Consider the following 13,670-nt stretch of genomic DNA (forward strand, 5'->3'; position numbering starts at 1 on the left):
CAGATAATCCCTTGCTTAGACAGGGTGTTCATACAGTCAACATAGAAATATGACTAATCTGACAGATAATCCCTTGCTTAGACAGGGTGTTCATACAGTCAACATAGAAATATGACTAATCTGACAGATAATCCCTTGATTAGACAGGGTGTTCATACAGTCAACATAGAAATATGACTAATCTGACAGATAATCCCTTGCTTAGACAGGGTGTTCATACAGTCAACATAGAAATATGACTAATCTGACAGATAATCCCTTGCTTAGACAGGGTGTTCATACAGTCAACATAGAAATATGACTAATCTGACAGATAATCCCTTGCTTAGACAGGGTGTTCATACAGTCAACATAGAAATATGACTAATCTGACAGATACTCCCTTGCTTAGACAGGGTGTTCATACAGTCAACATAGAAATATGACTAATCTGACAGATACTCCCTTGCTTAGACAGGGTGTTCATACAGTCAACATAGAAATATGACTAATCTGACAGATAATCCCTTGCTTAGACAGGGTGTTCATACAGTCAACATAGAACTATGACTAATCTGACAGATAATCCCTTGCTTAGACAGGGTGTTCATACAGCCAACATAGAAACATGACTAATCTGACAGATAATCCCTTGCTTAGACAGGGTGTTCATACAGTCAACATAGACATATGACTAATCTGACAGATAATCCCTTGCTTAGACAGGGTGTTCATACAGTCAACATAGAAATATGACTAATCTGACAGATAATCCCTTGCTTAGACAGGGTGTTCATACAGTCAACATAGAAATATGACTAATCTGACAGATAATCCCTTGCTTAGACAGGGTGTTCATACAGTCAACATAGAAATATGACTAATCTGACAGATAATCCCTTGCTTAGACAGGGTGTTCATACAGTCGACATAGAAATATGACTAATCTGACAGATAATCCCTTGCTTAGACAGGGTGTTCATACAGTCGACATAGAAACATGACTAATCTGACAGATAATCCCTTGCTTAGACAGGCTGTTCATACAGTCAACATAGAAACATGACTAATCTGACAGATAATCCCTTGCTTAGACAGGGTGTTCATACAGTCAACATAGAAATATGACTAATCTGACAGATAATCCCTTGCTTAGACAGGTTGTTCATACAGTCAACATAGAAACATGACTAATCTGACAGATAATCCCTTGCTTAGACAGGGTGTTCATACAGTCAACATAGAAATATGACTAATCTGACAGATAATCCCTTGCTTAGACAGGGTGTTCATACAGTCAACATAGAAATATGACTAATCTGACAGATAATCCCTTGCTTAGACAGGGTGTTCATAGAGTCAACATAGAAATATGACTAATCTGACAGATAATCCCTTGCTTAGACAGGGTGTTCATACAGTCAACATAGAAACATGACTAATCTGACAGATAATCCCTTGCTTAGACAGGGTGTTCATACAGTCAACATAGAAATATGACTAATCTGACAGATAATCCCTTGTTTAGACAGGGTGTTCATATAGTCAACATAGAAATATGACTAATCTGAGAGATAATCCCTTGCTTAGACAGGGTGTTCATACAGTCAACATAGAAATATGACTAATCTGACAGATAATCCCTTGCTTAGACAGGGTGTTCATACAGTCAACATAGAAATATGACTAATCTGACAGATAATCCCTTGCTTAGACAGGGTGTTCATACAGTCAACATAGAAATATGACTAATCTGACAGATAATCCCTTGCTTAGACAGGGTGTTCATACAGTCAACATAGAAATATGACTAATCTGACAGATAATCCCTTGCTTAGACAGGGTGTTCATACAGCTGGAAGCATAAATACAAAGCCTCGTAGGGTAAAAAGGAGGAATTTTGCCTATACCAAGCGTACATCGTTCATTCCTTTTCTTATGGCAGTCCATATATCGAGCTCCTCCTACTTTGCATAACTTTCTTATGATACTTATCATCTATATGTTCTCATCCGTATTATGCTTGAAATATTTGCCAGTGAACGTTCAGCATGCACAAATTAAATTGTTAGTATGTGCAATATATATATATAAAAGAACGTAATTTCTAGGCCTTTTGTCATAGCTGACTACGCGGTGTACGGTCCGACCGTATGGGTATTTGAAAAAAGTACGCATACGGTCCGGACCGTACACGTACGGTCCGGACTCTCATATGGTCTGGAACATATACATGTATCACACGTGCTATCTACAGGTACAATATACGGAAATGACACGGCTGGGTATTGTGAAGTTACTGAAGGAAGATTGATGTCAGCTGCATATCCCCGGGCGAAGAATTTACTGGTTTGTCAAAACGGTTAGCTGTAATTTGTCATATTGTAAAGGTTTGAATCGCGCAAATCTCTTCTCTTTTTATAATATGAATTGCGCCAATAAATGGAACTTGACACATTCCTCATTTACATTCTCAATTCTATTAATTGTGTCATATTTACCTCTAAACGGTTAACCTATTTACACGTACATGTATTGTAACATTAGAATACTGATTTCAACTGTTAAATAACTTTTAAATTACTAAAGATATGATTATAAAATTTGAAATTATGTACTTTAAAAAAGTCTGTATGCCATGTTTTTTGTGTCAATTCTATCATTCCACCAAGCACTTAGTGCACTATTTTGTTCTTAGTGCAATACGGAGGCCCTTTGCGGTATTTCTACTTGTACCTGTAAATACCGGAAAGGACCTCCTCAGTGCACTAAGAACAACCATTTGAAAACAAGTCTATAACATTTGCGCAATCAAATGATTGTTTTATTGGCGGAAATGAATGCTGCAGTTTTTACAATAAAGTGATGCAAAAAAAGAATAGGCGTAATTAAGTTGTGGCGCAAATTAATTCTTTTTCAGCGAAACTGGATATCGGCCTTCAAAACACCGTGTGTACACAAACAAAACAGTATTCATCTTTTACGCAGTCTAGTCGGAGAATAAAAGTTTTTGCAATTTGCAATTTGTGTAGGATTTTAATTTTAGAATCAATGTCATGAACGATTAAGAAGATCGTTAGAAAGCTTAGGTGGATCGAAAAATGAACGATAAAGGGGAAAAGTTTGGTGCGTCGATAAAAAATTTCATAGATGCATGTCATATTTGTAAAATTTCAAGTCTTTCAATAACATAAATACTGCAGATTTGTATTTGATCATCGATTGCATGCATAACGTCTAGTGACAAATATTCCATGTATTCGTACAAAGAACAAATCAACTTCTTTTAGAATACAATTGATTGGTAAAAGGTTAATGATTTGTGACAGAATAGGCGAAACTTGGCCAAAAGCTTACCTCTAAAATAAAGAAATATAAAAAAGATAGAGTTATTTTTAATTCTGTATTTTACTCATACATGGACGTCAGCACTTTTTAGAGTCAAAATAACAGTTTTAACACCGACAGCAGAAATCACAAGCGACGCTGGTTCCATAGATATCTTCAACGAATTTTTATATCCCTGGCAATTTTCAGTTCATATCAGACTCTGACATTGAGGGGAACAAATACCATGGATGTGTTGACTTTTTTTTTAATACATTCAGATTATAAAACGTGTATCTCATATGAAGCCTCATTTATAGAACATTATATATAATGTATTGTGCCAAGGAAATATCTGGATCTGAGAAATATTTGTTGGAGGAGAGAGAGACAAAGAGAGAGACTTATATCGCGGTTTTTGGTCTCATGTTATTCATGTCAAAATGTTATGGGAGGAAACGTTTCCCCTTCGTTTTAATATAATTATATTCCATAATGATATAAGTTGGAAATTTAATCCAATTCAAACTAATAATTGTTTTTTTTTTATCCCGCATCTTTTTATATTAAATCATTTTAACTCATAATTATAATAATTGAAAAACCTTCTGAAATAAAACCCTAACATACGTGTATATCAGACGCTACGCGTCGCCAGTAAAACTGTATTTGCGACCGTCAAATCGCCAATTGACGGTGGCAACTCTTCAACTACAGTACTGTTATTCCTTAAATGTAACTCAATTATAAAGAAAAGGCCAATATCAGCATCTGAAGATGAAGCTGAGGACATCACTGCAGATCTACATTGTAGGTTGTGAACCAGATCCAGAGTTTCACCATGCAGATCTACATTGTAGGTTGTGAACCAGATCCAGAGTTTCACCATGCAGATCTACATTGTAGGTTGTGAACCAGATCCAGAGTTTCACCATGCAGATCTACATTGTAGGTTGTGAACCAGATACAGAGTTTCATCATGCAGATCTACATTGTAGGTTGTGAACCAGATCCAGAGTTTCACCATGGAGATCTACATTGTAGGTTGTGAACCAGATCCAGAGTTTCACCATGCAGATCTACATTGTAGGTTGTGAACCAGATCCAGAGTTTCACCATGCAGATCTACATTGTAGGTTGTGAACCAGATCCAGAGTTTCACCATGCAGATCTACATTGTAGGTTGTGAACCATATCCAGAGTTTCACCATGCAGATTTACATTGTAGGTTGTGAACCAGATCCAGAGTTTCACCATGCAGATCTAAATTGTAGGTTGTGAACCAGATCCAGAGTTTCACCATGCAGATCTACATTGTAGGTTGTGAACCAGATCCAGAGTTTCACCATGCAGAACTACATTGTAGGTTGTAAACAAGATCCAGAGTTTCACCATGTAGATCTACATTGTAGGTTGTGAACCAGATCCAGAGTTTCACCATGCAGATCTACATTGTAAGTTGTGAACCAGATCCAGAGTTTCACCATGCAGATCTACATTGTAGGTTGTGAACCAGATCCAGAGTTTCTCCATGCAGATCTTAGCCTATGTTAATTATTATATTGTACATATAATGTATGATACAATGTATGTATAATTTCTTTATAATACTTTATGATAATGATGATAAAGACCAAAAAATATTTGCTGGACAGATTTTTAGTTTATTTATATAAAAAAGAGGATGTGGTATGATTACCAATGAGACAACTCTCCACAAGAGACCAAATGACACATAAATTAACAACTATTGGTCACCGTACAGCCTTCAACAATGAGCAAACCCCATACCGCTATTGTCTATATTTATTTCATTTATATTTAAAGTTTGCTGTCAAATACATTTTACTAATTTTTCGATATACTAAAAATTATGTATCACAATATCAACTGTCATTTTCATTAATGATTTATTGAATGATTAAATGTTTCTGTCTTTTTTGTTTATCAGAATTCTGTAATAAATTATGATTAGTTTGATGAGCTGAAAACATGGAAAATAAACTCGACTATAAATCATTCTGAAGATGGTTATTCAGTTGTCAAACTGCTTCTTCATAATCAGTTTGCAATTGTAATTAATTATTTTGAATGAGTTAATTTGCATCATGTACTGTTGCTGGACAGAAAGATGCTTGATCGTCATAGTTCTGAGGTATGGAATACAATGTGTTGATATACAGCTGCTGGACAGAAAGATGCTGGATCGTCATAGTTCTGAGGTATGGAATACAATGTGTTGTTATACAGCTGCTGGACAGAAAGATGCTGGATCGTCATAGTTCTGAGGTATGGAATACAATGTGTTGTTATACAGCTGCTGGACAGAAAGATGCTGGATCGTCATAGTTCTGAGGTATGGAATACAATGTGTTGTTATACAGCTGCTGGACAGAAAGATGCTGGATCGTCATAGTTCTGAGGTATGGAATACAATGTGTTGTTATACAGCTGCTGGACAGAAAGATGCTGGATCGTCATAGTTCTGAGGTATGGAATACAATGTGTTGTTATACAGCTGCTGGACAGAAAGATGCTGGATCGTCATAGTTCTGAGGTATGGAATACAATGTGTTGTTATACAGCTGCTGGACAGAAAGATGCTGGATCGTCATAGTTCTGAGGTATGGATTACAATGTGTTGTTATACAGCTGCTGGACAGAAAGATGCTGGATCGTCATAGTCTTGAGGTATGGATTACAATGTGTTGTTATACAGCTGCTGGACAGAAAGATGCTGGATCGTCACAGTTCTGAGGTATGGAATACAATGTGTTGTTATACTGCTGCTGGACAGAAAGATGCTGGATCGTCATAGTTCTGAGGTATGGAATACAATGTGTTGTTATACAGCTGCTGGACAGAAAGATGCTGGATCGTCACAGTTCTGAGGTATGGAATACAATGTGATGTTATACAGCTGCTGGACAGAAAGATGCTGCATCGTCATAGTTCTAAGGTATGGAATACAATGTGTTGTTATACAGCTGCTGGACAGAAAGATGCTGGATCGTCACAGTTCTGAGGTATGGAATACAATGTGTTGATATACAGCTGCTGGACAGAAAGATGCTGGATCGTCATAGTTCTAAGGTATGGAATACAATGTGTTGATATACAGCTGCTGGACAGAAAGATGCTGGATCGTCACAGTTCTGAGGTATGGAATACAATGTGTTGATATACAGCTGCTGGACAGAAAGATGCTGCATCGTCATAGTTCTGAGGTATGGAATACATGTGTTGTTATACAGCTGCTGGACAGAAAGATGCTGGATCGTCATAGTTCTGAGGTATGGAATACAATGTGTTGTTATACAGCTGCTGGACAGAAAGATGCTGCATCGTCATAGTTCTGAGGTATGGAATACAATGTGTTGTTATACAGCTGCTGGACAGAAAGATGCTTGGTCGTCATAGTTCTGAGGTATGGAATACAATGTGTTGTTATACAGCTGCTGGACAGAAAGATGCTGGATCGTCATAGTTCTGAGGTATGGAATACAATGTGTTGTTATACAGCTGCTGGACAGAAAGATGCTGGATCGTCATAGTTCTAAGGTATGGAATACAATGTGTTGTTATACAGCTGCTGGACAGAAAGATGCTGGATCGTTATAGTTCTGAGGTATGGAATACAATGTGTTGTTATACAGCTGCTGGACAGAAAGATGCTGGATCGTCATAGTTCTGAGGTATGGAATACAATGTGTTGTTATACAGCTGCTGGACAGAAAGATGCTGGATCGTCATAGTTCTGAGGTATGGAATACAATGTGTTGTTATACAGCTGCTGGACAGAAAGATGCTGGATCGTCATAGTTCTAAGGTATGGAATACAAAAAAAATGTGTTGTTATACAGCTGCTGGCCTGTTTTTGTCTTCAATAGAATCAAGGTATATTATGTTTTCCAATATTATCTATAGAAAGTTCCCAAACTTGTAATTATTTTTTGTTTTGAAATGATTTGTAATTACACGATTTCATATATATGATCCAAGCTGTACAAAGACCGGTTACATGGCCACACGTATCCAATTTTCCAAATGAGCATTTACTACGTACACTGAAGAATAGGTCCATCCAATAAAATTATCTGAAAAATAATCATTGTTATACATGTATGCATACATCATTACAAGGAGAAACTACCTATGTATATATAAATGATTAGATCGTTCAACTGAATTTTACAGTCATCTCCCTGTATTGCTATGTACAACTTTAAAAGTTTTGTTAGTTAAATCACATGCACATATGAATTAAGGAGATGTGAGGTTATGCAAATTGTAATGAGACAGCAACCGATCTGCAAACACAACCAAAATCATATAGAGGTCCACACAGATATTTAAATACAATATGGCCAGCTCTAAATCCTCCAGTCTATATAAGTTTTGATTATTATTAAACAGAAACAATAAAAAAACCATACTACTAAAAGATATATACCATATTAAATCATGTTATATATGGAGTAAACAATAAAATACTGTATCATAGAAAGCTCTGACAAACAGGGCTCGACATTACCGTTTGTCAGTAGACAGTGGACACAGATGTCGTCAAAGTTCTTAACTGGCTTCATATGAAACAAGGATGTATTAAATTCTAAATGTATGTATTTTTCGGAAGTCAAATACTGCTTACAACATCAAAAAGCAGTAAACACTGTCTATACTCCTTGTCGAGGATTCGAACCTCGATTTCTCATCACAGATGTGTGTACTTGCCAATTATACTATCAAGGATTGTGTATAGACCGTTCTTAATAAGATTGTAATGAATATTCATATAAATTCGAAATCGAGGCTAATTAAGCTAGGCAATTATTTGTAAACAATATGGCAGCATCAACAACAAACGGTACCTCATCAAAAGATCTTTCACATTTACCAGATATATCATTTGCTTTTGTGGAAGAATTTATAAGAAAACACAGCCAGAGTTCAGGAAAAGAACAAATGACAAAAGGATTCAAATACTACAGCGAGGAATACGTACATTCTGTGTCAGGTAAGGTCACTTGTTATGTTTGTTTACGAGGTGCACGTGAGAAATATTGTCTTTACACAAACCATTATTTTACCAGCAAATTATAACTTTTGACCATTATTTGTGCAGTAGAAATCATTATTCATATTCTTATTGTTTTAGTCTGCAGACTGCTGATTTATTTAGATAATTAACTCCGTATCTTGATCCTGATAATCACGTATAAATCAGCTGAATAAGTGAAGGGTAGCAATCATGCATGAACCCTCTTTGACAGAAAGTATATTATTATAAGTAACAGATAATTAAACTTGTTTACATAGTTTTATATGTTAAATTTTATAGGTGTTTAGTATAAAAAAGATGTATTTTTTTACAGTGCATCCTGATGATACTGGGTGTTTGGTCAAAGGAAAATGTTTTAGATCTCAAAGAAAAAACGAGTCTCCACATGATGTCAAGGTAGGCATACATTGTATTTCACTTGTTGTACTAAACATAGAATATAAATATTAACTTTATATCCTCCTAAAAAAATATTTTGCAAATAAACAATTTCATACAATAATAAAGAACTTTACATATTAATCAATACATGCATATGAATATAATAAAATTATTAACAAAATATCAAACTAATACATCTCAAATTCTTTCACAGATCATGCTAAATGGAGTGCAGATTGAATATTCATTCTGTACATGTACAATTGGACAAAGTGGTTACTGTGGACATGTGTCAGCCCTTCTTTACCAACTTGCACACTACAAATCCCTGAAAATGAAGTTAATTCCAACAGATATTGCTAAAACATCTTTACCACAGACGTGGCATGTTCCACGAGGCCAGAAATTACATGGTGAAAAGGCTGATAACATCGTTGTGCAGGGTTATGACCGTGAGGATCCCCAACGAGCTACAAAGGGAATAAAGTCTACCCTATATAATCCTATTCCTGGGAACGAAGCTATCAATGTCAATGACTTATTGGGCCAGGTTAAAGATATGGACATTTTGTTTGACACTGTGGTGACAGAACACAGGACAGAACTAGTTCAAACTGAATTTGGTAAATTCCCTAAAGGAAGCATTCTCAGTTATCAACAAAAAATGGCAAGTGACTACCTCCTCAACTTAATGAATAATAATTCATTTCCAGAATTACCATTGAAAAATGTCATGATTAACAATTTTGAAACTGTTCTCATGAAAGACCAGTTAAAAAAGTATGACTCCTTGAAGGTTACACTGCTGGAAAGTAAAGAGATTGAGGAAGGAACACGTCTTCAATCGAATGATCCTAAATGGCATAAAATTAGACGTGATCGTATCACAGCATCACATGCAGGAGAAATAGCCAAGAGAAGAGCTGATGGGGCTAAACTTGCTGAACGCTTGCAGTCAACTAGACATGTTCAGACAGCAGCTATGAAACGTGGTATAGAATGTGAGGTTACTGCAGCACAAGCCTATAGCAAGGTGATGAATGACAATGTCAACTTATATCCATGTGGTGTGATTGTAAATCCCTGGTGTCACTGGCTTGCAGCTACCCCAGACAGAAAAGTATATGCACCTGATAGAAATCAACCACATGGTTTGTTGGAAATAAAGTGTCCAAACACTGACCAATTATCAAGCGTCAAATGTCTTCATTTAATCGACGGGGAGCTAAAATTGAAAAAAAATGATAACTATCATTATCAAATACAAATGCAAATGGCCGTGACAGGATTAGACTGGTGTGACTTTTTTGTTTGGCTTGAAAATGATTCACATTTGGAAACAGTTTATTTTGATAGTGAATTTTGGGAAGCTACAAAAGACAAACTTGATTTGTTTTTCAACACTTATTTTTTGAACTAAATTATGTCAATGTATGCATGTATAAATGAAACACTATGCCAACTTTTAATTAGTGATGATTTAGTTTTTTTGCTTAATTAATGGTCTTCTGAACAGAGTCAATAGATTAGCAACAGTCCATAACTGATTCACAGATCCAGCTAATGAAAGTGGGACTGTATACTGTAAAAGTCTATATTCTTTAGCCCGCTTTATATGCCGCTCAACATGTATTCTTAAGGATGCAATTTTTTGATTGTCCTCAATTTGTGACGGTGTAAACTGTCCATCACTGCAAAGGAAGTGTGGCGTAGCTATTGACACACCTGTATCTTTAAGTAATTTATTTAAAATAAACCCTTTATCCGCCATTATTTGGTCTCCTGGTTCTAATAAGTCAATTAGTCCACTATGCTTGGTAATTTCTATGTCAGACATACATCCAGAATATAATGCAGAAATGAAAGTGATAGCACCATGTGGCGATATTCCGACCAGTCCTTTCCAGGTGTTGTGACTTTTGTATGATGAAAAGGTTTTTGACGCCAAGGCTAAAGAAGAAGGTCTTTCTGTAAAAATTTCGGTACAGTCTATTATCACACGCGTGTTAGGGTACAGAAGTTTGAAGTCCTGTGGCATATGCTCCATTATTTTACCCCTACTAGGCCAGATATTAATGCCACCCAATATGAAATATAAATAATTTGTCCAAGTTATTATTTTTCTGCTTACTGTTGATGCATGAATGTTAAATCTTACTGACAAGTCCTCAGTCAGAAAACCACACCTTAACCTACATAAAAACATAAACAGTTCATCAATAGGATCCATTGACTTTGGACGTCCTCTATTGCTGGGTTCCTCAGAAGACTTATAATACACAGTTTTCATTCTTGTTGCAGTAGGCTTGATAGCAGAATAGAAAATTAAAAATAAATCAAAAGTTGGAAATCCAGTATAAAACTCTATCATTTCATGGTCGTAAGAAAATCTTGTTACTCCGAACCGTTCCATTTGTAATTTCTGGTTTAAACTTGCGAGCTCATAGGTCTTGTCTTTAAGTTCAGAGTCCTTTTGCTGTACCACATGTTCCAGTTTCTCAATTTTCTCAAGACAGTCAGCATGAATGTTAGAATCACAACTCCTGTCAATATAAAATAAATGTATTAAGTAATGGTATAATCTCCTTAACATTAAAAAGGGGGAAGTTGTTTTTCAAGAACACTGTGTTTCCTTTTGATTTTATAAAATATTTTTATGTTTTCTTTTCAATTATTTTGAAAATAATTATATACATAAAAAAAACATGCAAGTTTAGTTTAAATTTGGGTTTGTACATTTAATATTTTTTTATTTTGAATTAATACATTCTGATAACTAAACTTACATGTCATTTTCATGATCAACACTTTGCGAATTGTGAACTTCACAGACACTATCCTCTACAACCATTTCATCTTCATCTTCACGATCGTCAACTTTCATCTTTTTGAAAAGGGACTGTCTTGATGTGGGGGCCTTTCTGCTGCTTTCATTTAATTTCCAATCAAAGACAGATGGAACAGCTTCTGGTTTGAGACATTTTCTGTTAGGAGTCCAGCGGTAATCTTCCTTCTTGAAATGTTTGGAACAAACCACTGTATTTCCTCCAATCTGAAAACAAATACAAATTAATAGGTTTCGTTCTTGTATTTATATAACATTGTTCTTAAGTTATCATATTTATAATGTAGACCAGTAACATATTTATGAAAAAATAAGTTTATTCTTTTTATTATTAAATAAAAGTATTTGCAATTTACAAATGTGTTTATAGGTAAATTATAATTTTAAAAGAATGTTGAGAATGAAATTGTCGGTGTTGTTTACGAATACATCACATTATTTTCATTCTCTATGACCATGACGACAGACGTGTTTGAAGTTCAAAATGCATATTATATTTATAACAGTCTCATACACACAGTGATAAAAACAACATGGGATAAATTAATTACACATATCTACAGATATGCGGATGAAGGAAAATCGCTATCAACATGTGGTAACAGTTTGACATGTAACACTTAAACAGATGTTTTACGGCTAAAATAAAAGTATTGTTAAAGAAAAATATTGTTGAACATAATCTTATAGTCTGTCTGAAACTAATTATTGAAAATTGGGACAGGTATTACATATAAAACAACATTATCGGCTTCTATGAAAAGTGTAAACAAATGCACGTGTTTCTAGTATTTACCTTGAAAAATTCACCTTCATCTCTACGGATTGCAACAATCCACTGTTTTCTTGTTAGCATTTTCTTTTCTGATGGTATATGATGAAAACTCAACTCTGTATTAGTTCTGGCATTGCCATTACAAAATGGCACACAACAGTATTCATCTCTTTGTTTACTTGTTGATGCTGCTGGAGAAGCCATTATTGATAATACCGGTGCCTAGCTTAGCCTCATTTTCGAAAATTGAACTCTGGGTCAATGCATACATGAATAACTTTTAAGAACCGTCTTAAGACCGTTCTTAATAAGATTGTAATGAATATTCATATAAATTCGAAATCGAGGCTAATTAAGCTAGGCAATTATTTGTAAACAATATGGCAGCATCAACAACAAACGGTACCTCATCAAAAGATCTTTCACATTTACCAGATATATCATTTGCTTTTGTGGAAGAATTTATAAGAAAACACAGCCAGAGTTCAGGAAAAGAACAAATGACAAAAGGATTCAAATACTACAGCGAGGAATACGTACATTCTGTGTCAGGTAAGGTCACTTGTTATGTTTGTTTACGAGGTGCACGTGAGAAATATTGTCTTTACACAAACCATTATTTTACCAGCAAATTATAACTTTTGACCATTATTTGTGCAGTAGAAATCATTATTCATATTCTTATTGTTTTAGTCTGCAGACTGCTGATTTATTTAGATAATTAACTCCGTATCTTGATCCTGATAATCACGTATAAATCAGCTGAATAAGTGAAGGGTAGCAATCATGCATGAACCCTCTTTGACAGAAAGTATATTATTATAAGTAACAGATAATTAAACTTGTTTACATAGTTTTATATGTTAAATTTTATAGGTGTTTAGTATAAAAAAGATGTATTTTTTTACAGTGCATCCTGATGATACTGGGTGTTTGGTCAAAGGAAAATGTTTTAGATCTCAAAGAAAAAACGAGTCTCCACATGATGTCAAGGTAGGCATACATTGTATTTCACTTGTTGTACTAAACATAGAATATAAATATTAACTTTATATCCTCCTAAAAAAATATTTTGCAAATAAACAATTTCATACAATAATAAAGAACTTTACATATTAATCAATACATGCATATGAATATAATAAAATTATTAACAAAATATTAAACTAATACATCTCAAATTCTTTCACAGTTCATGCTAAATGGAGTGCAGATTGAATATTCATTCTGTACATGTACAATTGGACAAAGTGGTTACTGTGGACATGTGTCAGCCCTTCTTTACCAACTTGCACACTACA

The 13,670-nt window shown here is 34.9% G+C and overlaps 2 protein-coding genes across 2 annotated transcripts in view; both read right to left on the reverse strand.

The window, feature by feature from the left end:
• LOC139493887 (uncharacterized) overlaps positions 1 to 13,670 on the reverse strand; it is a 452,812-nt gene that overhangs the window by 111,621 nt on the left and 327,521 nt on the right. The gene's annotated exons all lie outside the window — the stretch shown is intronic.
• On the reverse strand, positions 10,230 to 12,627 carry LOC139495304 (uncharacterized). Its single transcript, XM_071283612.1, has 3 exons — positions 12,391 to 12,627; positions 11,536 to 11,801; positions 10,230 to 11,292 (listed from the first exon to the last, which is right to left on the reverse strand). Exons 1-3 carry the CDS (start codon positions 12,571 to 12,573, stop codon positions 10,230 to 10,232), a joined length of 1,512 nt encoding a protein of 503 aa, XP_071139713.1. The 5' UTR covers positions 12,574 to 12,627.

This window comes from Mytilus edulis, chromosome 11, assembly GCF_963676685.1.
Source record: "Mytilus edulis chromosome 11, xbMytEdul2.2, whole genome shotgun sequence".
Taxonomy (NCBI): Eukaryota; Metazoa; Mollusca; class Bivalvia; order Mytilida; family Mytilidae; genus Mytilus; species Mytilus edulis.